Source organism: Scleropages formosus, chromosome 10 (assembly GCF_900964775.1).
Source record: "Scleropages formosus chromosome 10, fSclFor1.1, whole genome shotgun sequence".
Taxonomy (NCBI): domain Eukaryota; kingdom Metazoa; phylum Chordata; class Actinopteri; order Osteoglossiformes; family Osteoglossidae; genus Scleropages; species Scleropages formosus.
In genome coordinates this window covers 25,524,901-25,551,558 of record NC_041815.1, presented here as the reverse complement: position 1 = coordinate 25,551,558, position 26,658 = coordinate 25,524,901, and the positions used below count along the sequence as shown (strand labels likewise).

The following is a 26,658-nucleotide window of genomic DNA, read 5'->3' as shown; positions in this document are numbered from 1 at the left end:
AGAAAAAAAGCACATAATATTTTAATAACATATGAAGCACTACACATCTTTTTAAAAATGTACAGTGTACAACATTCAAATAAACCTGCAATAATTAATATAAATATTGCACTGGTGGACACAGCACAAGCATTTTATTACATACATTTATATATCATATGCACACATACGCATTTAATATCGTGTATCAAAGACTAAAGACATGATGTCACTTTGTGTTGATTTCCATTAGTACGTTGATATTAGGAGAAATATGTATTTGATTTAAAGGTATGATGCTGTGATTGAAAATTTTTTCTTTTTTTTTAATCATAGGATCATACTTTAAGTCACTATCAACGCGTCTCATCTGGAGTTGATCCTCAATTGGAAAAATATTGAAAAAATGGCTGAAAACAGAGCAGAAAAAGTTTACTCGATATCCGAAGGTATCGGTTAAGACTGATCGCTGTCTGGAGACGAACCGCTGTGTGTTCACTACACTCACATAGAGTGCATTAAAAACACACACACACACACACACACACACACACACTAACGGCAACGTGACGCACGAGACAGCGCGCTCTCGATAGCGCTTCGAAACGTGTCTAATCGCGCGGGGCGTAGCAGAACAGAGCACCTTCATATGTACAATAACTCCCGTCGTAAAATTTGGGCAGAAAGGCTCCGCTGCTTATCTGGGAGCCAAAGCCCTCAATGTTCAGTCGTCTAATGCTTGATGCTTTCCACCCGCAAGATGATCAAAGTGCTATTTTTCTAAATTTCAAGCTTTTTAACTTCAACAGTCTTAAGAGGGATGAGGCAGATCAAACTAAGACGATGGGGGGGTGGTGGCGAGGGGGGGGGGGGACATCTTTGTAGTCTCTTCCCTTTGTTTTTCCCTCTCCTACTTTCATACTGGGCCGCTAGATAGGTCAGCTCCATTACCAATCCGCCAGCCCACAAATATTTAAAACAAATTGAATCGCACACCCAATACCCATCACAATTACAGGAGGCACAATAACTAAATTAGCAATTCAACACAATAATTGGAAATGCGGCTTGCTCTGTCCCGGCGGCTTCCCTGGAGGGCCCCGCTGATCTATGGAGGAACGGCAGCCTCGCTAATTCCACAGCTAATTACAGACGCGCCGCAGAATGAAGTTGTTTGTCTCCAAATAAGAGAAGCAAAGCCATGCTGAGACAAAGTGAGAAAGAGGGGGAAAAAAGAAATAATAACACTAAAAGAGGAGTGTGTGGTCATGTTTGTTCCATTCTTGTTTTTATTTGGATGGGTATTAACAACGACAAAAAAAAAGCGGGGGGAAATTAAACAGCGTAACAAAAGGCGACCACCGGACGAGATGACGTCCCGCAGCCAAGCAGACTGGAAACGCAGCCAGGTTTCTCCTCCTCCTCCTCCTCCGTGCTGCAGCAACATGGGGTAACCTGTGGTGCGGCAGGATGGGGAGCGCCGAAATAGGACAGCAAGGCCTTGTGGGACTGAGGAGGACTCGGCGCTCCACCGGTACCGTGGAGGCGTTCGGTTTCCGCAGCGCTCTGTTGCTCGGGGTGACAACTGGGTGACTGCGGAGGAGCGGAGCCTTAAGTAGGACAACTGAGGCGAAGAAGAGTCAGAGTGCTCCTCGAGTGTCCTGCTGGGGGTCCGGCGGGAGAAGTATAGCGTCACAGGCGGAGCCTCAATCCCGCGCCAACGCATCCTCTGCTGGGGAGGTCTTCCCGAAGAGCGAGCGGAAGAGTTCCGTTCTGCGAAAACAAGCAGGGCCCAACGTCCCGGAAACAGTGAGCGACACAAACGCACCGGTGTGGAGCGCAGGGGGGGGGGGGGGTATGGGATAAATAAATAAAACTGAAGTTCGAAATCACACAGCCTTGCAGCATGGTCGCCAATCTGCAGCACCGCAATTCTAAACCCTCTAAATATCAGACACACAAAGCCAATCAGGGTATCATCATAATAATATTTAAAGAAGAAAAAAAATGTATCTTTATATATATATATATATATATATATATATATACCATCACATTTTTGTTTGGGTCACTGCAAACGTTCCTCTGCAGAGTAAAACCTTGAAATGTGGACTCATTTAAGGGTTTAGAGTTCAGGCTGTGCTGCGTGTTGTGGCCACACACGTGGCCTCGGAACGAAATTAATTATTATTATTTAAAATAACAACAACGTGTTTTGAGGCCAAAAGTTTAATTCCCACATTTTGTGCCCGACACAATTTTGTTTCCCCACTAGTTTGCGCACACGCATTTACATAAAGACGGGACGGAGACGGCGGAGAGAGAGGGAACACGCCATGCAATTTGCCATCAGGCTCGCTATCTCCAGCAGCGATAATGGGGAACAAAGTGACAAAGCGGACGCGCCGTGCATCGCCGGAAAGATCGGGGTCCGCGTGCTCCCAGAACCCAGCCTCGAACCAGCTTTACAACCAGTTATAAACAAATAACGCCAAATCGGGGCAGCCTGATGACGGCGCGGGAGAGAGTTCATTTCAGATAAAGTTACCACAGCTAATCCACGTCTTTATCCGTTCGTCCCCTCGGTATCTCATCTGGAGTTGGCGCACATCTGATGTCTTCTTAAAAATCATTCCTCAAGCGCATTAGTTTAGCTTTAGCTAAGACCGTCTATGATAGGAATTGAACATATAGATTGTGTTTGTCACTGTGCTGGGTGGCAATGGTGTTGGGGGGGGGGGGGGGGGGGTCTAATCTGATTGCTTTGGGATGGATGGAGCGAAAAAGGGAACGCATAAATACAAACAAGACGGACCCCAAAAAAAAAAAAAAAAAAAAAAAGCATCTGAGCGGGGGGGATAATTAAAGAGCCGTTCCGCGGAGTCACGGACAAAGCCCTCCTTGCGGGGAGCTGGCGGCGGGGCCCGGGAGACCGGCCCGTGGCCATCCCGGCGCGGTCCTTCAGCCCGGCGGACCGCAGATTGAATATTTTAATAGGATGGATGAGAGCACATCAGCAGGAGAAAGAGGGCCTCAATCAGGCGGCCGGGAGCGGGGTATAATTTCAGTTTCATATGTTTCTGCGACTTGACAGTACTTGAAAAACAATGACAGTGACCCAGTTGCAGGATTCCAATTAGTATTAGATATGCAACAGTTGAGATTAGAATGCGTGCTGCCTTTATGGCGCCCGAGCTCCCTGATTACCAGTTCAGCACAAGTGTCAACCCATGATAAAGAGCGCGCAAATAGGGGAGTCCGATAAGGAACAGGAGGCCGCAGCTACACACTATTTCACTGGGGAATATTTATTTCTAAATACCTCTGCTCGCGCTGGCCAGCTTAAAGTTATTTTAGTCAGGGGTGGGGAGGGGGAGGGGGGATGAGCGCGTGAGTGGAAGGCCGACGTTGCGCCCCGTCTCGCCCTCCTTGCTCCCCGGGGCGACGCAGCAGCTGGAAACACGCCGCCGTCCTTAGACGCGATTGCTCATCAGGGAAGTGCGGGAAACACACCTGCTGCCGCCTGCTTGTTCTCACACACAACACACGCGCGCTGCACTTCTGTCATGCTAAATAGGCGAGGGAGGGAGCTTGACTCGCGATCCCCCTCGGCCGAAACCTCGGGTTCGATTCTGCGGCACCCGTTATTCCCTTTCACGCAGGCGGGCAGCCGCCGATGAACCCGAAATAAAAATAAGCTGTAAACGAGAATGACGGACAGGGGAGAAGAGCGGGTTAATGCCCATACATATTTATGGGCCTCGGGCCACGGGGACCCCACTCTGATGGCTACTGGCTCTGTACGGCTCTACGGCTGGGGCCATTAACCGCCTGTGGTCCGCAGAACGAGAGGAAAAGTGGAAATCCAAACAGCCCCCGGGAGCCCGGCACACACTCAGGATGCGCCGTATGAAAGGCGCAGGCTGAGTATTAATAAAATATTATAATAACGTTATGTATACAGGCTGACGCATTATCCAATCGTGCACAGTTGTGTGTGCACTTAAGTTATTGCTTTGAAGCGCGTTCGCTCAAGGGAAAGGTGGCGAGGCTCACGGCGACAACCCTGCGGTCTCGTGTCGCGCTGCTCGGCCAGGGGACCGAATCGTGTGGGATCGGGGTGTGAGTGGATGGGGGGGGGGGCCTCCTCCTTCGTGGACCGCAGGGGGTTTGGATGGCCTAATTAATAATTACGAGCCTGGTTGCAGGGTAAGGAGCGCCGCTCATCAATCCTGAAGGTTTAACCTTGCCCCCCCCGCAATCAGTCCGTGGTGGGGTGGGGGGGATGACAGGGGGAGGAGGTTAGTAGAACATCGCCCCCATTTTCTCGAGCCAACGGGTCGGATCTGCCACACCCTGCGACTTCGGAACGGCCCCAAATCCCATTAGCCTCGGCGGCGCGGAGCTCTGTATTAGTCACAGGCCAGAGAGCGGCCGCCCGCCGTAATTAAGGCAGCACGTAGGTACTGCAGGAACGGGATGGCCTCAGGTACGCGTCCCTTTTAATTAAACTCTGCTACGGAGGGATGGGGCGCTAATGGCAGTGTGGTGAGAGGGTCCATCCTCTTCAACACCCCGCCAGCAGGCCCGGACATCCAAAACAGACTTCGGAAGCTGTAACTGCAGACAGCGAAGGGTTTTCCCACACGAGGCGCATTCGGAGTCCTGGACGGCAGAAACGGAACAACATCGCGATCAACTTCGTTTACAGGTGGTGCTGCGTCCAGGTGTGTGTCCAGTGTCTTTTTTATGAGCTCTGACTGGTTGAGCAGGGCTAGGATGCCACGCACGGATCCACCACTGGGTGGCAGTGTTGTACACTGGTGGGCACAGCAACCCAGAGAACGCAAACTAACGCAAGAGGCCCCTCATGGAGAAGCCAGAAGAACACACTGTGGTTCTTACCCCGAATACTGGACTCCCCAGGAGATCATGTCCCCAGCAACAGACCCATAGCTCCCCTTTCCTGGCAGTACTTCGGTCTGATTAGCTGCAGCGTTCCCCCCCCCGATAATCACCGTGGCTTCTCTAAATTCCTCCAGCAGCCACGTTTAACGTACCCCACAGTAGACGGAGATCACTTTGTGACTCGGGTTCCCGCTGGGGTCTGCATGGTTGTCTACGGCCATGTCGATGGGAGCGCGTGTGTTGGTACTGTAAATTTTACCTGCGGGGGTGGGCTTCTAAAGAGCTCCTCAATTACGGAGACTAATGAGGAACCTGAGCTGAATGACTTCACTGGTCAGCCATTTGCCATGAAGGGAAACACACCTGTAAGGATCTTCACACTGATTTTGTTCAGGAGTGCAAGTCCACCAAAAGCAAAACCAAAACCAAAACAAGGTCCCTGATTTTATCTACGCACCACATACGCAAATTACTACTGCTGACAGTGAAGTGCTGTCAGGGTGCTCAAATGTCACAATGACATGTGAACTGTGTTTCATTGATCGCCAGGGCCAGTGTGAGCACCGCAAGGCCAGCATCCTACCGACACCCTCAAAGGAAAGTGTGCGATGTGTTTCCAGAGGGCCTTGCAAAGCAGAGGTTCGACTCAGAGTTTAACAGCAGGTACTGAGTGTGTTCTCCAGCTCGTGGTCCGTGCAAAGGCCCCTGAGATCTTGCACGTTCTCCTTCGTGGCACTGAGAGTTGGGATGAGGACCCCCAGCTAAGCTCTGGATTCTGAATGAGGCGCTCAGCTCTGTGACCCCTGCAGCTGCACGGCAGCCATTGTCTCGGCTCGCCTCCCCCGCACTCGCAACATCCTTAGCTACACGCTCGGAGACATTGTCTTTTTAGGCCTAAGAGCACACAAGGAAATGCACGAAGCACAAGAGAAAACCAGTCCACTATGGTGTCTTTATGGTTGGTTTTGTGTGTGTGTGTGTGTGTGCGCGCGCAAGCAGGCAAAGTCGGAGGCTGCAGGGAGAGCCATTGAGGGGTGGACAGGTTCACGGCCAAACGTTCCCTCCACATCGCACTGGGAGCCACAGAGAGGCCGCCCGTTACATTCGACAGGGAGAAGCGCTGCCCCCCCTGAGGGAGGGCAGGAGTCGCCCTGAGAGGGAGGCAGAGGGGGAATTTAATCCTCAATCCCTGTTTGAAATGCAGGACCAGGGTCAAGGATTACAATAAACTCTGATTATCAAATAATACATGCATTCTTATTCCAATAGAGTGCCGCACAGGGCAGACCTGGAATAAAGAGTGGTGGTGGGGGGGCATGGTGACAAGCAAAGGGAGGGTGGATGCTCCAGAGGTGTTGGATCAAAGATGGGGTGACGGGAGGAGGCACCTCAGGGGGGCAGGCGATGACACGTGCTTCCTGGTAACGCTCAACTGCCCTAACCCCTCCTGTGTGTGTGTGTTGGTGGTGGTGGGGGGGCTCATGCTTCCTCCACACTACGTCGTCCCCCACCCCCATCGTCAGTTGGGTATTAACATTCATGGGCCCAGCTGACCGTGTCGGTGGCCATAAAGCACCACAGTGGTGAGGAGGGGGCAGTTCAAGCCTCTCACACCTCCCCCCAAAGGTCAGTGGACTCGCCTGTCTGCAAAGGTCAGCGGCCACTCATGTTAGAGCCATAGATCTCAGTTATTACTGTACTGCATTGATCGTCATGTAAACGAAGAACAGCCCCCACCCCGCTCCCTCTGTCACAGCTCACAACACACATACACACACAGACACACCTGTTCTTCACCCAGGGAGACACAGTAACACGTGGACAGTGAACTCCCACACAGGAATCACCAGGGTGGGTGGAAGTCTGGGTACCCACAGTGCTTTGAGGGTACCAGGAGCGGGGGTGGTGTGACCCCTCGGGGGGGGGCACCGGTGGGTCTGGGCAGCTCTCGTCGGCTCGTCCCGCGTCTCCAATAAGCTTCCCGGCTCACACTGCCACCGCTGCTCGCTTGCCTAAATAAATCATTTCAGCTCCTAAATACACCCTCCCCTTCCTAATCCTGCAGCCTGCTCCCACAAAGTCACCCCCCAGGAACACACAAGTACACACACGCAGGCACACACACATACACAGTTTGCTCTTGAAAGTGCCTCTTTTGTCCTTTGTGACAATTACAGCAGAAGGAGTCCCTCGCTGCTTCCTGGCCCCGCGTGCCATCCCTAATGATGATGTATGCGCGCGGCTTTCCCGGCAAAGCTGCTTCCGGAAGGGGCTGCCAAGCTGCCTGGGGAGGGTGGGGGGAGGCCTGATAAGGCCCCTCCCAGCCCAAACTGCTCAGGCCTCACATAAAGAGTAACGAGTGCCCTTAACGACACTGTAAAAACTCCGTGGACAAGCGCAATATTACCCTTATTTAATACAATTAAGAAGGCGGCACCTCTCCGCACCCCCCCACCCCCCGCTGAACTTGGGGCTGCACCTGTTGCCCTGAAGATGAACGTGTCGTGGGTCGGCCAAGAAACTTGTTTGACCGGTTCTGTGCCGAAGAGCAGAGTAACTTTTTGTCAGCAGTACTTGCACCACGAACACCAATGGAGGGTAAAGGGTGATCGAACGAGGGGGGAGTGGGGGGGTGGCTGAAATTAGGAAATATGTGCTAAAATTGAAATATGATAATGTGAGGCTGGCAAAATCAGCCACGCAATGACAAAATAGGTGACCTGAGAAAAATGGAAATCCTGTGTTTCCTTGAAGTGGCACTTTAGGGCTAAAGGTGTTACTGTCCAGGCGCCTGTCACTGTCCTCTCAGACGTCCACAACGGCTCTCGGAGCGGACCCCCAAAGCAGGAGTGCACGTCAACGATATCGACAGGGGGCTGTTGGTGTGAGAAGTACGGTCCAGACTGCCCGTGTGTGCGTCTGTGTCCAGCTCGCACCACCCCCAGCGCCGTGTCCCTTCACACACTCGGCCGCTGTTCCTTCCCCCTGAAAGGATCGAGCGCAACTTCTGACAAAGGGAGGAGCTACACCTCGGGAGCGCTAGCCGTCCCCAGCACATGTCACTATTAATCAGACAGAATTAAAGGCACTGCCAAAAGCGATGATTTATGAATATATTATAAGCCTAATTTGTATTCAATAGATCATGTTTGTGATGAAACTCCCTGCTGGATGGCTAATTTTTCATATATAACACGCCGAGGCTCCGTGTGACACGAGCCCACGGTGGCGCCTCAGCAGAGAGGGACAGGATACACTCCACACGCATGTTGCTAGATGGAAACACACATTTGCAGAAGAGCATTTCACAGGATCGGGGGGCACAAACTCAACCTGGTCTCTCCAGGATGCAGACGCAGCACACCATCAACTGGGGGGCAGCTACTGGAGAGCCAGGCTGTCGGGTGTTTTGAGCGCACCCCCCCACCGCCCCATACTCCTGGCCCCCAAACAGGTCGGCACATGAGTGACTGATGAAACCGGGTGTTTACCTGGGAACGCAGCCGCCTCCAATTACATTGTGTGTGTGTGTGTGTGCGTGCGGCGGTCGGACGAGTGCCCGTCAGTGGGGCGGTAATTACAGACGAGTGGCGCGCAGCAGATCTGTGGGTGCGATGGGGGCCCTGTGACGAATGGCGATGTGATAAGGGGAGATGGAGGGGCCCGCGGGTTGAAGAACGGGTCAATAGCGGCGTGTTGCGCGCGCGGCCCTTGATGAGCGTTATTAATCTGTTACTCACCGCGCGTCGTCGTTCATCGAGTCGTGGTCAATGGGTGCCATGAAGTTCACCAGCTTGCTGTGCACATGGAACCTGTGAGGACAGAAGTGGGGATGGGGGGGGGGGGGCATCATCAGGAAAACTAGAAACTTCTACCATCCCCCCAAAAGAAGAAGGACCAATCAAAAGAGCTACTGAGCGCTTTTCCACACGTGACCCGTTTACACACACCAGCAGCATTTGGGATGCGTATGAATGAACCCCACATGGTGCTCCCCGCAATTTGCGCAAAGATGCCATAAAAACAAATTCATAGCGATAAAAATTTCCCAACATTTGGCGAGTTGCTAACAGATGGTTAAGGAAGCTGCTCGCGCTCCATGTGAAAGGAAGCGTTCCTCAAACGAACGCGCGGCAGATCAGGGGAAGGAGTCAACGCACAGAGGCGCCCGTGCACACACACAAAATATGCAAAGGGGAAGGATCTTAAAGTGCAACGCGCTCAGGATACAGATAGGCTGATTGAACGGGGGGACTGGTTGGTTGCGTCGCAGGCCCCATCGAGGAACTGTCCCAGTATTGTGTTGGAGAACAGAGGAAAAGCGTCCTCACTGACGACAGCGCGAACATTTCGGCAGTCTCCAACCACCTACTGTCACTGGGTTGTGGCACTCCCCATCAACAGGAAGCGTGATACACCGTGCCACGGTTCACTACGCTTCCGATTAGCGCAGCCAGGATGTGCTCGGAACCTGTTTGTTTCACCTTGTCTCAAACACAAGCACTGGTGCGCAGCCTAAAAATGAGCACGTCAAATGGTTCAGTGACCCACAGGGGGCACTTCGCAGACCTGGGTACCTAGGAAGTGGGTGTCCGTGTGACGTCAGGGTGGAGAAGAAGAGAGAGGGGTCACGTCCTTCACGAGGCAGCACTATCTCAGCTGGGTGCTGGGGAGAGGCAGCCTTGTGGGGGACAGGGTGGCGGCCGAAGTGCGAGACGTAACGGGAAGGGTGGAGGGCCGCAATCGGACCACCACCTGGCCCTTCCCGAAAAACCCTCCATGCATGATGCTATCAGGCTATAAAACCCGTCACCAAGAATTAAACACTACAGTTACTATAGTCCTTCCACTGCTACGTCAATCAACAGAGAGGGATCGCAATGTTTTGAGATTTTGGGAGGGGGGGGGGGGGTCCAAGAGGGATGAGAAGAGGACCAAACAATCGGGGGGGTGGGTGGCAGTTCACACGTCCCCAGTCGGCCGAACGCTGCGAGATAATTAAGTGCGAACCAACGTCCGTCTGAAGCCCTCAACAGCGCGGCATGGGGCCTGCGATTCGGCATTCAGAGGGCCGCTCAAGATCAATTAAAGACTTTAATTTAATTGACTTTAATTTACACCGCCACAAGATGGCTATCTTCCTCAAGATCGTTTAAATATTAATTTGAAAGAGGGATTTGCGAGAAACAGATGGATAAACAACAACAAACTGCTACACCCGATAAATGGTGCGATAATGAAATACGTGATTCCTATTATCATTTTAGACACTCATAAGGCAAAAAAGCATTTCCCATAATGCAACGAGGGGAACGTCTATGATGAAAGTAATGGAAGGAGCGGACGTCCGCGAGAGTCTCCGGGGCTGAGGTGACCAGGTGGACGCGCTGACCTGACTTTGCGCCCTTTGCTCGCCTTGGTGTCCACTTTCTTCTTGATCTTGCTGCGTAGCTTCTGGATGGTCAGCCACTGCCTGTTGGGGAAGGACAGGTCAGGACAGGACAGGACAGTGAAGAAATGGACACCGTGAAAGGCAAGAAATACAAGTGCTACCCGCTGGAGGACCTTACCTGCCCATAGCCACCTGGTCGTTGGGGTCAACGGCGCTCGTCTTACGTTCGATCAGTTCCCTCAACAACTGGAGAGACAGAGAGAGAGAGAGAGAGAGATGTGCCATCCGAGTGAGAAGGCTTGCAGTGGACGACAACGCAGGGGACAGTTCGCAGCTTGCTAAGAATCTCACACGTCCTTCGCGGGACACGCAGCACACCGCCACGGAAGAAGTTCTGGAGGAATCGGGAGGGGCTGCAGACATGCACAAACTTGCACTCCACTGTGGCAAGGGGTGCACAGATGGTGGCTGGTGGTCTCCAGGGAGGGGCAAGTCCTGGCCCAGCCAGGCTAGTGACAGCTGTCCCAGGTCAGACCGCAGAGCTGCCGCAGGAAGTCTGGAACTTCACTTGAAGCCTACCTACCTGTCCCAGCAAGGGAGGGGCATGTGGTGAGCCTACGCCTTTCAGATCGTCGCAAATCCACCCAAGCAGCCCTTTCCCGTAGGAGGAGAGGAGGGGGTGTGGCCTGTAGGTGGGGGACATGGGTCCTGCAGCTTCCGCGAGGGGTGACATCCCTGATCGGCCCTGTGACACACATGCACCGCCATCCTGTGTCCCCTTTCAAACCCACCACCGAAGAGGATCCCGCTAATCATTTCCTTTCAGTGGCATCAGACGGGGTGAACGGCGATGCGAGCGCGGATTAGCGCCGCTATCTGAGCGCGGATCGGGACGGTGGCGGTGCCACCCCCCTACGATGACAGATTCTGATCAGGCCTCCTGTCTATTGTGTGTCGAGCTCTTAGGAAGCACAGAGGTGTTTGTTCCAGGACTGTGGCTCTAAACAGGGAGAACAGAGGAGATTAGCTGCGCGCTCCCCCACCCAGAGCCGTTTTAAACGATCGAGGATCCTGATACAGGATCAGACGCATCTGCATGCGGCGTAATCAAAACGGCGTACAAATAAATAAATAAATTAAATAAATATTGCTGCTAAGAGAGGACTTTGCAACCCCTGCTGTTGCTACAGGAGGATGGGATCGCTCCTAGGAAACACCAATCCTGCACAGAGCTGTCAGATCAGCGGGACATCGACGTGTCTCCCGTCCCACGCGGTGCCGGGTGACGAAGCAAGCCGGCTTCATCGGCCTCCCGTAGCCATGACGGCGACTAATGACACACCGATCCGCAATCTGAAATCACATCGGCCCACCGGGCTGCCCTCGAACCCGTCCCGTGGCGGCGCGGCATGGAAACCGATGTGGCTCCAGGGGCTCCAATCCGCACACGACACACCACCACCTCCCCCCCTTCCTCATCCCTCACCCCACCCTCTGTAATTTCCGCAGGTCTGAAGTCTAATGCACCCGGAGAAGGACAAGTTTATTATCGCCAGAACACAGAGCGCTTTCCCACTGTCGCGTTTATCTGACCCGTTCCCAAAATCTCGCTGGCAGCCAATCTATCAGTTTATCTCTGCTACTTCATCACCGTCACTCCTGCCAGCTAAATACAAGCTCCAAATCCGCCGCTACACACATCTGCGCTGTTGTACAGGCGACGTGGCGCCTGCTCTGTAAACAGGAGCGCCCCGGGCCAAGCGCAAGACAGCGGGCTCCCAGAAAGCCTGGCTCAGCAGGGGCTGCTGGGACATAGGCTTCTCTTGCTCACACACACACACACACACACACACAAGTGTGTGATCACACTGGAACCTGCTCCACTGGCACAAGCGCTCACACGGGCACACACACGCGTGCAGGCAATATGCAAACATGCTCGAGTGCAACTGATTCATATGAAAACAAGAAGGAACCCCGGTGCTTTAATGACCTCGTGGCACAGGGACGCGGAAGTAACGGGAAGTGCGAGTCGGAACCCGTCCTCCATCATTATTAGCGGCTTTCCGTCAATCGTTACCACGGTTAATACGGTAACACAATTACGACGAGCCGCCTTCATCCTTCAGCTGTGTGTAAAGACCAATTCAAAAACTTATTACGATAAAGATTAGGAATTTTTTTTTTTTTGCCTAGTGAAATTACAAGAATGGCATTAATTTATTTTTTTATTTCAATTTTTTTGTGTGTCAGCAAGCAGAACCCAATATTGGCTAATCAGCCTCCCTCCTGCAGGAAACAGCTCGCTGCCCTCCAAGTGAGGGGCACGATTGAGGAATGGTCGGGAACGTGATGGGCCAAACACAGGGGAACTAGGTACCCTGTTAGGCAAACGATCCATTAACGAGGTCAGGGCATGGGAGTCACCATGGCAACCGGAGGTGTTGACAAGATTGCCGTATGTCCTGCTCAACCACACCACCACACCACCTTCCTCATGTTCTTCCTCCTTGCTGGGAGGACGTTAACTGGGTCAAAGAAACAAGTTTGATGCCATGGCAGACGGCCGCACAATGAATCTAAGACCGGGGGGCTAGAGAATGGGAGGCCGAGGGAACACGCAGCAGCCTTGCGCTAGCCTGCAGGGACACACACCACACAGCTCTGCAAGCCACCCGCAGCTAGGTGATTAAGGAGCGCTTCAGAGACCAACGCCATATTTAGCCACGATGGGGAGCCACTGGCCCCACCCACCCCTTGAGAGGGAACCAGATGTTGGAAGCGGTGTTTTTGCGGGGGAGCACGTACGGAGCTGCTCTTCTCTTCCCACCTTGCAGTAGGGGTGCTAACAAGTTTCCCCTATTAGCTGTGCCCCACTCCTGCTCCCCCACGTCCCTGGGACCTTCGGTTTGGGTGGGTGGGGGGAGAGATAAAGTTTTGACTGGCAGGACCATTTGTTTTAATCAGGTGTTTGCAGACATTTTCCTGACCTCCATTAGATTAAGTTTTAATTTAAATTAACCCCCACTTCTACCCCAATTAACCCTCTCCCCTCGCCCGGCACAGCCTGCGTTCCCAGCATCTGTTCTGGGGATGGGGGGGAATTAGGTGCAGGCTGGGCACCACTGTTCTCTCTGTCTTTCTCTCGCTCTCACACACACACACACACACACACACACACACACACACACACACAGCAGAAGCCCCCAGCAGCTCTTTTCCTTTTCTGTCCCGTCTAAAAGCACGGCTCACTCCATTACCACATGCAAAGTGAAGGCAGTAAACACCCCAGCAGCCGAGGCGCTGTGCTGGACACCCCCCACGAGTCGCATTGAGCATGTGCAGCATGACGGTGATTTATGACACATGCTGCAGGGGGTCTGCTGACAGAGGTCCCCCTGTGGTTGTGGACCACGGGCCCGCTGGCAGCTGCACACTGCCCGAGGCGGCCAGTTACACACATCAGAGCTCATGGAGGATGGGGAAGGTGACCACAGCCTGCAGGTGGAGGGGGGGCACGCTGTGTTCTGGTCCGCAGCCCCCTCCAGGGTTCTGCTCTGGAGTGCTGGGATGGAGACCCAAGTCCAGCATCACAGCGGCCAACACGCACAGTTCCTACAGAGCACCTCTGGTAAGATCCCACATGTCTGCCCTCTCCGAGTCAGGCTCAGAGCTCCAGTCTGCAGAGTCTTGGGTTCGGACCCCTAGTGGACACTAGAACCTTTCAGCGCGGTAGTTATGGGGTAGAAAGAGGAACAGTGGTTACAGTTGCTACAGTGCATTCGAAAGACTCATGTTCAAATCCCACCTCCTGCTGTAATCCCCTTGATCAAGGTACTTGCCCTTAATGGATACAGTAAAAATTACCCTGCTGTATAAATGGGTAAATCAGTTTAAGCAGCTAGCTATAAACGTAAAATGCAATCAGTAAATGTCGAAAGATGTGCCCCCGGCAGCAGCCTAACAGGCACCATCAGCAGCTCCGTAGTAAGCGACCGAACAGTAACGAATGGCTGGGTCACACACCAGCTTGGGTTCAAGGTCCTCATTTCTGCCTTCTAACGCTGAACGCAGTTTGAAAACACTGCTCTCAGAATAAAGAATGGACTCCAACGATGTCTGAACACCGACAAATGTGTTGAACTTCACTGATGGCAAGAGGAAGAAGAGGCAGAAGACCACCCCGAGGGTAGGTTTTACCTGGTGATAGAAATCGTCGTCGTCAAAGATCTCCTCATCCACATCTTTGAGATGGATGTTGGCTTTCAGCCCCACCTCTTCCCCCTGGAATGAGAATGATGAGACAAAGAAATCCATGTCAGGAAAAGAGAAGTCAGATCTCACACGGACACAATCACCTCTCAGATTAAGCATCCTCAGCACATTCCATAGGAACAGATGAACCGGAGTTATGTTTGGGACATTGTCATAAAAGAAAACAAAAAAAAACAGCCCATTCATAAAATATTAACGTATCTGCAAATGTGCCTCTTCCAGTTTTAGATGCCCAGACCGACAGCCAATGAGAGACCAGCATTGCACACATACATCCAGCAAGAACAAATTACATTAGGAGAGTCAGGATTAGGATTGGGATGAATAACCCACTGTTTTATCAGTGGGGCAGTGCTCCGCTGTTCTGCTGCTTATATTTCAGGTAAACATAATCCAGATGCCATACTCTGGGGGTAGATTCAATTAAGATACAGGACAGCACCATTAATGTGGCCTGGATCTTAATACCCCTGCGCCACACTGTAATGAATCTGGCTGAGGGTAGAAGCTGAAGCAGAGAGCCACAGGAGGCATCTTCCTCAGGCAGGGCCTCCGTGGGACACGTGATGCTTCAGGGCAGTTTATCACCCACCCTCAGCCAAACGGCACCGGACAGGGCATCACAGGGGGCCACCGCTCCTCTATCATAGCCCCCTTTACTACAGGCTGGAACAAAGAGCACGGATCGGCCGGCGCGTGACAAGTGATCTCTCTCCTGGACAAGCCTACACCCTGACCCCACACTCACCTCTCCACTGGCAGGGGTAGGGACAGGGGCGGAGTCAGTGTCAGGCTTGCCCAGGATCCTGTACTCGGAGCGCTTTGTCTGGGTACGGCGGATGAGCCGCTCCGAGTCGGTGAGGACCTGCTCCACCTGGGTCAGGATGTTCCGGTCAAAGGCAGCAAAGCCCTGGCGAGGAGGAGTGAGGGAAAGAACAGTCAACGCACACATATGGGTAAACAACAAAACGTTTGACACACAGGAATGCAACATCCTCCCTAACATTCCCTCCCATTCCACCTCCTCTGGACTGCCGCTCGCACATCCAAAGTGGGCTGACACACGGTTTTGTGGACTTAAGCCCACGTGTTCAGACGTGCCGCAGCGGAAGCGTGTCCTTGAAGAAAAGGCATTAGGAGGCAGCTGAAGCCAAAGAGAAGGACGAGGCCTGAGCGGCAGCTCTTCGCGGGAAAGCCGATGTTCGTGGCGCCGTACTTGCAGAGGATGGAGCAGACAATCCCTTCTTCAGGAAATAAAGATCAAAGTCGAATTAGGCAGACAGACTTGTTCGATGCAAATTCGCGCCGGCCTCCAGCTGTATCTCTCCCCGTTGATTTCTGCGCCGAGCAGCACTTTTCCTTGGTGCTGGGCGCCAGTTTCTAGGCAAGCGTGACGCAGTAGCGGGAGCGTGGCGATGGAGAGGAGGGATGGGGGGTCTCAAAGGGCTGTTAACTCGCGCGGCCTGTACCTCCTTTGAAGTCCAGACTTAAATGGTCCCGCCGCACTCACGATACGAGGCCTAGCATTGGGCACGGTGGATCTGAGGCGTGTCCCTTCGGGGAGAGTAGGCGCGACGGGGAGGTGTGTGGTGCTGGTGGTGGAGTTTTGGGGGGCCTACCTTGCCTGTCTTGCCCATGGCGAGGCGGGTCTTGTCGTGCCACTTCTGCAGCGTGGCGTCGCGGTACGGCTGGAAGGCAACAAAGCGTTTGGCCATGAAGTCAGGGTAATCCACCATGGCCATCTTACGCTTCGGAAGCGTTTGCCGTTGCTCCTGTGCCACCGACTCCTCCTCTCCCTCCTGATCAGAGTGCTCCTCCTCATCTTCACTGCAAGCAGCCAACCAAGGAAAAGTGTCATCCCACAGACACACACTTTCAAAACAAGCATATAGAGAGCAGCAGGGGACGTAGCAGTTACAGATCAGATTACTATACAGATCAGCAGGTGGCACAGCGGTTCGAGTCGCCACCTAGCAAGACCCAGGTTCACAACTCTGCTCCTGCTGCAGTACCCTTGATAAAAATGTTTAGTATGAATTAATAAAGTGAAAGTCATCCTGCTGTATGAATAGGCAAATCACTCTAAGTAGCCTATTTTAATATCTTTAAACTCTAAATCACTTTGGAGAAAGACATCATACAAATTAATAAATCACAACGACAACAAGTTCATCTTTACTATTACAGTTAAGTGCATAACTAGCCCACGGACAGGAGCCCTTCGGAGGACTGGGTCACACAAACCTGCGCGTGGCTGCCTTCCCCAGAGCAATAGGGCGGGTGTCTGGGTTCTGGTGGAAGAGGAGGTCCTGTAGCTCCATCAAGGATCTCTGTAAGGCCTTCAGGGCCTTGTGACCTGCGAGCAGAGACACATCACCACGGGTGGGGTGAGCTAGATTTCACGGCACACAAACTGGGGAAAGAGAGGGGAGCGGTGTATCCTGCACTGACAGCCCACTAAATAGAGTCGAGGAGGAGAGAGGGCAGCGCGGCGAGCTTGGAAACACGGCGATAGCGCCAGAGGAAGACAGAGCGCAAAGACAAGTGGGAACGGAACAGAGATACGCAGAGAGGAAGCGAGGATAGGAGTGGGGGAGGGGGAAGCAAATAATCCATTATCTGTTGTGTTAGCAGTGCCGTTCCCCAAGACATCCGATTTATTCCCGGACACGGGAGCGTCACCGAGATGCGGGAAGCACTGTGTCAGCACCACGGACAGCAGCACAGTGCTGCATCAGGACCAAGGACAGCGACGCCGCCTTGAGGACAGCTCCACACAGGCGTACCGGCGCCGGGGACAGCGGCACCGCTACAGCTAACAATGGGTTTGGAGTGTTTGGACAGGGGGGTGGCGGCGGCGGTGCTGAAACGAGCGGGGGCTGATGAAAAGGCAGACCTGTGTCCAACGGCGCCTCCGGATCCTCCCCGTTAGGCCAGCAGAGGAATTCATTAAAATACAATTCTCCCCAACTGCAAACATAATCTGACAGATTAATGGCAGAGCATGAAATCTGCAGTTTCCGTTGACAAAAGTTACACGCTGGGGGAGGGGCCGCGGGCTGCGCGGGATTATGCTCCGCGCCGCTAATGCAGGAATAATTTGATGTAGCTGCCAATTTGCTGCGCATGCACTCCCCCGGCAAATCCGACTTTACCTTGCACTTCTGAGCGAGTTTTACAGCCGAGCTGTGTCTCCCGGCGGCTCCCTCCCCGGCCGCGCCAACTTCGCACCCCCAGCGCACGCCATAAATCAGTCAGATGTGGATCTAGCGAGTGTGCTGTTGGAGGGGCCTCGGTTTATTTTGCCTCTCCAAAGGGTAAATCATAAAAACGAACAAACCGCGCGTCCGCAGCGCCGTGCGGCAACACAAGCGATCAAACGATACGGACACGGTGCCGCCGGTGCTTCCGTGTTGGACAGCAGTATTATTTAGGAGCTCAGATGGGGCCAAAAATAAGCAGCCCAGCGTGCGCGAGCTTTCTACCTTACTTTCTCTTGTTATATTTACTTCGCACCTAAGTGAAAATGTTTCCGCTGAGTTACATCTCCTTCCAAAAGTTTTTAAATCAGCTTGGCGCCCGCTTTCGTTGGGTTACAGGGCCACTCTCGCTGTAGGGGGCAGGTTCCGGTGGCTATGTATCAGTCAGGGGTGTACAGGTGAGCGCAGACCCAGTGCTGTCCACCCTCAGCTCACACCCGGCCCCAAGTGGCTCGGTCCCAACCCTCGGAAAGGTGTTGCGGGTGTTTACATGACCAGTTTGACTTCAGCACCTACCGCCCATCGGGAAAAGAGAAATTCCACAACTAATTACAAACATGGAGGGTAAAAATCCTCTCCTGCATCACTCAAAGGACATTTCAAAACTATCGCTCAAAATGACAAGAGGGAGGCGTCGAGGGTGACCCCAGCAAACAATCGGGCTCATTCACACCCCGCGCCCGCTCACTCGCTCGCTCGCTCTCCCGCCAATTAATCCCCCCCAACACGTCTGATTAAATCTTTTCAAGCAAATCCTCGGCTCCTTGCTTTTGTTAGCTCACATCGTGTCACATCCATTAAAACGGGCCTTCACTTTCCCAACCACCGGCGCCATCTTCACGACTACCACAAAAAAGAAGGAAAAAAAAAAAAAAAAAAACCCCACAAAAGCAAAACAAAAAAAGCAAACGATTCCTGATCCCGATGTCTTCGGCTTTAATCAACTGTACGCCGGCACCCCCCCCCCCCCGCCCCATGTCATAATAATGTGCTGTTTGGAATTCAGGAGGCAGAGTCCACATCAATCATTTGCACATTTTTTTTTCCATCCACTGCAATAAATATGCAAATGAGGGGAAACCAGTCACTGGTAATTTCAAGCTCAGCTCACCAGTGTTAAAGGGAGAAGGAAGAGAGAGAGAGAAAAAAATAAATAAATAAATAAATAAAATAGGGACACAAATTTATTAATTGCCGCTGGCCAAAGGAATCCTATTTCTGTGGGCATTGATTACAAAGCAGTGTGAGTGATTACCGCGAGACTGGCGACCCAGCCAGCCATGAGGGAGAAATATTAAAAAGCAAAGGCCAGACAATCGGCTGTGAACAAGGGCGCGATGGCCAGCGTGTGGCCCCGTGGGGGGCTTCCTGGGAGAAGCTGGACAGCGGCACTGCACTTTTAATCACAAGGCACTCTGGTGGCAAACGAGTGTCGCGTGCAGGGGTTCGGGTACGAGCGTGCAAATCCCCCTCACCAAGGTACACACACGTGTGATATGCACAAGCCTTGGTGAGCTGCACAGCTGGGCCTGTTAATGTGGGATTATGTTGCGTGGAGACCCAATTATCCAGCATTGATCTAAACCGCTGTATGTCTCGTAGCAACTAAACGTTCCTGTTGGTTTGTCTGTGTATACATACACACCCACACAAAGGTGTTTCGCTTTATTAGATTCACAATCTGCTCATAATTCACACGCTGAGTGAATCACTACATACCAAAGTGCATGAACAAGGTGGAAAACCTGTCTTTAACTCGGTTACATCAACAAGACAAATCTGCACTCAGTCTTTCACGATCCGTGAGAGCGGCACCTTTGAGTGGTTCGACACCTCACGTGGACCTGCAGGTGGTGTGTTGGTTGGGGACATGGCCTTGCAATGAAAAAAAACTGAGGTTTGCATCCCTGCTCCTGCTGTAGTACCCTTGATCAAGGTACTTACCCTGAAAGGATACAGTAAAAAAAAAAAAAAAAACAAACAGCTGTATAAACAGATAACTAGCTTTGTATGCAAACCTAAATTTAAAAGTTACCGTGAAGAAAAGAGTGAGATAAAGGATGAAAGAGTTGAAATCGTGCCTTCAGTACTACGTATCTTTCTCTGTAAATTGCACGTCCTGCATAAATGGGCGAAAGTGACAGAGGGGCTTCCTGCTTTGTGTCACTCTTAGTGGCATTAGCTCTGAAAACCAAGCGATACCTCCTTAGACACGTACACACAGCCACGCACCAGCATGGATGTGCTCACACAGGGACCAAATATTCAATTACAGTCAGGTACACGCCATACAGCTGCTAATTGATCCTAATTAGCACCATAATTAGGAAAATATTTCTGGGAGGGGCCTGCCAAGACACACGAGCATTTAAAAAAAAAAAAAAAAAAACTGCTCGATTTAGCTTGTGACACACAAGACAGAAGAGCAGACAGACGGACAGACCCAAGCGAAGCCTCTTCCACCGGAAAATAAACACCAGTGATGAGAGACAAAAAAGAAAAAAAAAAAAAAAAAACATATAGGTACAAAATGGCCTCTTTCCAAGAAATTTCATCTAACATAAATTATTGCTGTAAACTTCTCTGGCAGCGGAGGCTAATTAATTCCTGCAGTACACACAAAAGGAAATGCCGCTTGACAAATGGGAGCAGGACTTGAAAGCTGCCAGGTCTGCAAAACATTCTCCACTTCAATTTATAAGCAATTCTGCAGTAAATCATCAACCAGAACTGGCGACTTCGGGAGGCGGCCGCTGCAGAGGCGAGAGCCCCGCGGTATTACCGACAGGCCTCGGGGCGGGGGGGGGGGTGAAATAAGGGAGGATGCGGGGTAGGGGTGGGGGAGGTGTTAACCCACTGTGTGCCTGCAGGCATAATACACACGAAGGTGGAAAGGGGACCTAGCCGAGTTCCCAGTCGAGCCGAGGGACCCCAGTTTGGGTCTTGTAGGTAGGAGACCACAGTCCCCAGTCACAGTGACTTCAACCCAACCGTTAACACTGGACGTATGTTAACTTTACCTGTCTTACACCATACAGCTCTGCCTCCTGCCACACAATATGAGATGAACGAACTAACCAAGAGGCGTAGACTGGACATGCTGGAGCGCTCCTCGCACGATCAGCACAGAAGAAGGCCCCATCCTCATGCAAAGCCACATGGGAAACACCAACAAGTGGGATAAATTCATCTCCCCCTCACATACTGCTTTTCAACAGAAATCCTTCCTGAAGGCAAGAACTGACCATCCGCCCCTTCTAATGCTGCTCTTCCTCTGACTTCTTGCCCACAATGCACCATGGCAGGCAGTGCCTCATAGTGGTCATCCCAAGAAACTGCACCTTGACAACTTGACTCTTGGGTTTGGGGTGCCTTCTGGACCGAACCATCATTCAAAGCCAAACGAACCGCTCCACCTGGCGCTGCCGCAAGGCGCTCCCACAAAACCAGTGCCATCCATCTTTCATGCTTCTCCACATCTTCTACTTAAATGAATTATATCCCTAGCAATTCTCTTAACTAATGCACTCCATTAAAATATTTGGCAGAGTTAAAATAAAGGAAAATGAAAAGGAATTTCAGCCTAATTAATTATTTCTGGACTTTGTTTCTAATTAAATGCTTGGTTACTTTGTGGTGAGGGGTGGGGGGGGGACAGTTGTTTTAATGATTAAGGAACTGGATTTGAGACCCGAAGTTTGGGAGGCTTATACCCTGGGGAAGGTGGGGAGAACTGCTACTGGACCCTTGAGAAAGAATCAACCCAAAGAGCTTTGGTAAAACAACCAGCTGGGTAAAGCAGAAAGGCTGAAGGTGTTGAGCGAAAGAGTGACGAAAACAAGAACAGTGGCGCTCTCAAGTTCGAGTGGGGTTGGAGACCACCTGACGTGCCCCTCCACCTTGGAGGCAAATTACACCCTAGAACACCTTTAAGTCTCTGAAAGAAAATCAAGATGTTTCAGCAGAGGTTCAACAATAGATCTCAATGGGCATTCGGGGCAACTGTTAGCATTACCCTATCAAAGAAGATCAGAGATCAAGAGAAAGAGGCGGAAAGTGAGTGAGCGAACGAACCAGAGAGTGCAACGCCCCATCAACACCAAGGAAATTGGCATCTACGATTCACGTGACGACTGCAGGCTCTCAACACGGACACTAAATAACAAACCAAACAAAACAGTGTCCATAACAGAGAGCAAACATACGTGCGCACGCGCGTGCACGCACACACACACATACACACACCGAACACTCAATTTCCATTGTAATCTGTCATCTTGCCTCTGGTTTTAATTCCTGTTAACTGCACTGCCACGTGTCGCTGCTTCATTCATTTTAATGGAATTGAATAACAGCGCCGCTTGGTTGCCCCCACACAAGCCTGCTTTAATTGGAAAGAAAGTTTTTTGGGGGGAAAAACTGAGGCACAGGGCTGGAGGGGGGGGGGTTCTCTGGTAACTGTAGTGGAGTGACGATCACCTGTCAGTGAAAACACCTTAGAGTCTTAAGACAAGAGTCTCATCGGGCAATAATGAACGTTCCTTACATGACATCTCTTATTAGTGCGAGCCTTCAGTTCCCACCGCTTGCAGGGTTACAGTATTTTGTACTTGATGTTTACTGTGGCAGCAGGTTGCATATAGTGGTTAGAACCAACACCTTGCAACTGGAAGGTAAGGAGTTCAAACTGTCCTGCTGCTGAACTATCCATCCACTGTCAACAATTGCCTGTCCCAAACGGGGTCGCGGCAAGCCGGAGCCTAACCCAGCAACACAGGATGCATGGCCGAGGAGGGGAGGGGACACACCCAGATCGGGACGCCAGTCCGTTGCGAGGTACCCCAAGCAGGGCTCGAACCCCAGACCTGCCACACAGGGGGCATTGGCTGAACTCGCCACACCCTGCCTGCTGCTTAACTGATACTGTAAAAATTATTCAGGTGTAGAAATCCTTCAGTCGCAGAAAGTAGCTTCGTGTATACCACCTTGGGGAAAAGCATCAAATTATTAATACTAATAATAATAATAATAATAATAATAATAATAATAATAATAGTAGCAGTCGTAGTAGTGCACAGCACCATTGTTTCACAGCACCTGGACAGTGTGAGAGGACATGGGTTTTCTCTGCTTAATCTATGTGGAGTTGGCATGTTCTTGTGTTTGCGTGGGTTTCCTCTGGGTGCTCCAGTCTCCTCCCACAGTCCAAAGACATGTTTCAGGTGAGCTGGTGCCTCGAAACTGCCCATAGCGTGTGAAAATGTTACACTGTTCTGGTGTATAGATGAGTGGTTGAGTGTAGGCAGTGTATATAGCATAGCAAGAGATCCTAGATGAAAAGGTGTCGTATTTATAAAGTGAAGCGATCAAAATAAGGACTCACTGTTCTTTAAGGCTCCGGTGAAGTCGGCTCCACCCCTAGTTTTGAACAGGGGGAAGGTCTGTGGCTGCGGCAGCTGATTGGCCGTCACCAGAGCTTTCTGCAATTTGATTCGTCCTTCCAGAAGTTGATCCCAGAGTGCTGAAGGAGATCAAACCAATCATGACACGTTACAGATTAAAAACCAGAGGACAGTGACCTATGGCAGCTGGAGGGACTCTGCTGGGACGGTCAGTCCTACGCACCAAGTTGATTTTTGACCGCTTTCCCTTTTTCCACCTCCTCGTCAACCTTGTCTTTGTAAAACGTCATCACGTCGCTGTCGTCTTTGTCCGCATCGCCTTTCTCCATCTCTTCATCACCCTCATCATCGTGCACATCACTTTCATCTTCATCTTCCTCGTCCCCTGTATCTCCTTCCTCATCATCCTCCTCATCCTCCTCATCCTCACTGTCTCCAATATCATCCATTCCTTCGGTTAACTTGTGAAAGTCTGTCTCGCTGGGGAAGGTAATGTCTGCCCCTTTCATCTTCTTCACCAGGGTCTTCATCTGGGGGCTGTCCTCATCGCTACCTGCAACACTCTCATCCTCCTCTTCTTCCCCATCATCTTCATCATCACAGGTGTCGCCATCACCGTCGTCTTCTTCCTCCATATCATCCTCCTCCAGTTCCTCACTTTCCATTCCTGTTTAACACAAAAAAGTAAATTATGACAAAAACATTCTCCCCACATTAACCATGCATCCCTTCAGCCACATTCACACCACAACAAATCAATGCGCAAACCACGCTGCTTGAAATGAGCACACGGAAACACCTGGAAGGGAGTGCGCTATGTGGTCAAGCTGGGCACGGCAGTAAGATGGCAACTACGTCTCCCATAAGCTCGCAGGTGCCTGGGCTGAGGCCAAGCGAGCAGTGCGCTCATCAGCACACAGAGCGACAGCAGGGCAGGGATTAGGACACGCAGGCACCATGCTCACTTACCAAAGTTAATTAATTGTCTAATAGGTTTAAAATTGATTAGCAATGTCTGCAGTCTGAGTTGCAAATCTCTGTCTTAATCCAGGTATCTCGCTCTTTGGATCAGCAGAGATTTCTTTAATTAACAGCCCAGCGATGTGCTTTTGTACTGTAACCTGGAAACAAACAGCCTGGGGCCCATCGTACGGAACATGAAAACAGCTCTGAACCACCATCGACAAAACGCTTCGTACAAGAAGGATGATCTAGCGCTCACAAAACGGGTTGCTGACCGGCATGTTATGGATTATTAGCCTGGATGGAAAACTGCAAATGTGCCCTGAACCATGAAAAAGTCAATCCAGTCATCCATTATCAAAAACTGCTTGTCCAGTGCAGAGTCCTGGTGGTCTGGACCCTAACCTGGAATAATAGGGTGTGAGGCGAGATGCACAATAACTGGGATGTCAGTCCATCTGGGCGATCAAACTCATTTATTCAAACATACACACACTACAGGCAATATAGCACCGGTGAACTGCACAGCAGTCCTATCCTTAAGTTTTTCCAGTTAATTTAAAAAAAAAAAAAAAAATCATGTTCTGTGGTTACTAAGGGGACATAAAAGAGCAGTCATAAAAAAATACTACACAATGTCAAGTTATAATGAAATGATAAAATAAATCAATTCTTTTAGACTGACAGCACACATCAAAAATACAAAGCTCAAGGTGGGGTCTCATTGTCAGCCCCCTGACATGACCAGCAAGCCCCAGTTTTTGATCTGTACCATCAGTTAGGACCAGCAGGTTGTTCACTACTGTAAAATGAGTTACTCTACAGATCCAACTCTTAGGTTCCTCACGTGTCACAGTGTGTCACAATGAATAGCCCAACACAAACTTACCAGATCCTTCCGCCTCCCTGCGCAGCTTCTCCCGTGATGTAGCTTTCCCCCAGTACCGGCGATCTGTTTCGGACAACAGAGCGGAAGCACGCTTCCGCAATCCGCTGACGGCGCCATCTTCGTCTTCATTTTCCCCTTCGTTGAACTTCTCCACCACCTTGGCTTTAGTCTCTGCAGGGGAGGTGTGTGTGGGGGAGGGAATGAAACATGATGGTTGGGCTGTAGAGACTCAACTCGAAGCACCCTGCAGTGATTTGTGACTTAATGGATCCCACTAAGACAGATGTTTCAACCCAACACACAGGTGACGGCTCGAGCCAGTAAATAAGAAACGATCTCAAAAACAAAATCAGGTTTTAATGTCCAAGATATTCAGAAGCCACTGACATAATGCTATGTGTTACTTCAAAATGTTACATCTATTGCCTACTGAAGCACCTTATGATCATGTGTACTCATTTTTCTCATCGATACTATATCGGCATACACTGCCCCCACTGCAACCAGTAGTGTTAAAAATGACATTTTTCAGTTTTCAAATGTGTTTTATAAAATTTACGACCTGCATTTACCCGCACGGCCGATAGGTGTCAGTAAAACACCCAAAAAGAACAGGAGTGAACTAATTGAACTCACTTCCACCGTGTTTACAGGTGGTGTCTGGTGTCCCTGAGTGTTGGTGACCAGTAAAAAGATGAGGAATGTAGGATGTGATTATGGGATGAACTGGTCTACATCCAGCTGTGAAAGGGAGTTTCTAGAAACAGTATACACTGCACATCTGTAAGGGGGTTCCACAGTCTTCTAAAGTTAGGGCTGTGTTCCTGTGCGGGTCTCACACTGTGACCTTCTTTTAAAAAAAGCAGTTGATCCATAAACGCAGGAGAATAAAACTACGAGAACAGTGACATTTTTCTTGTATTTCTGACATTATGATTATGATCCATTCATCCGCGCCCCGCAGAACCGCTACACAACAACACACAACCCGAAACTGTAAAAAACATAAAATTACAGCAAACTCTGTATTTTGGGAACCGTCTACGATGAGCCAATGGGAAACCTCAATGCTGGTTAACTTAATTTCTAAACGATTTTCTGTGGATTTAAGAAGAGCTACAGCTCAACAAGCGCTTCCGGGACCCACGTGCGTCGTCGGCGTCAGCGTGCAAATAATGGTATTTTTCGAAGAAAAAAAAGTCATTTAATATATTATCGTGTAGAAGTACAACTTGTGAGCCACTGGAAGCCATAACTCACCTTCATCCTGGTCGTCCTCGGGGTCCAGAAACGCCGGTAAAGGATTTAAGAGCTCCTCGAGTTGCTGCGATATGGACGCCGCCATTTCGTCTCAGCGCCAACTACGCAAACAGACCGCGTCGCACGTCATCAAAACGCGCCGGCTCGGCTCGCCTCGCTCGCTCGCGCGCTGGTGACGTGTTCACACCTCTCCCCTATATCTGGCTGCACGTTTCTTTCGTAATTAAAACATTTCCAGCGGTACATATTTAGGGCGGTGGATGTGAAATCCCGTGTTCTCCTCGGAGATTTATGTAAATCACAGTGAAAACGTCATTTAAAATCGTTCAA

General features: G+C 51.0%; 1 protein-coding gene across 1 annotated transcript; it reads right to left on the bottom strand.

Annotated features, from left to right (window-relative positions):
- Positions 1-1,188: 1,188 nt before the first annotated feature.
- aatf (apoptosis antagonizing transcription factor) lies at positions 1,189-26,424 on the bottom strand. The gene is made up of 12 exons (XM_018748876.2): positions 26,329-26,424; positions 25,069-25,239; positions 23,440-23,883; positions 23,198-23,335; positions 16,799-16,910; positions 16,174-16,381; positions 15,303-15,464; positions 14,480-14,563; positions 10,458-10,525; positions 10,280-10,360; positions 8,628-8,699; positions 1,189-1,752 (listed from the first exon to the last, which is right to left on the bottom strand). Exons 1-12 carry the CDS (start codon positions 26,411-26,413, stop codon positions 1,686-1,688), a joined length of 1,692 nt encoding a protein of 563 aa, XP_018604392.2. The 5' UTR covers positions 26,414-26,424; the 3' UTR covers positions 1,189-1,685.
- Between the last annotated feature and the right edge of the window lie 234 nt (positions 26,425-26,658).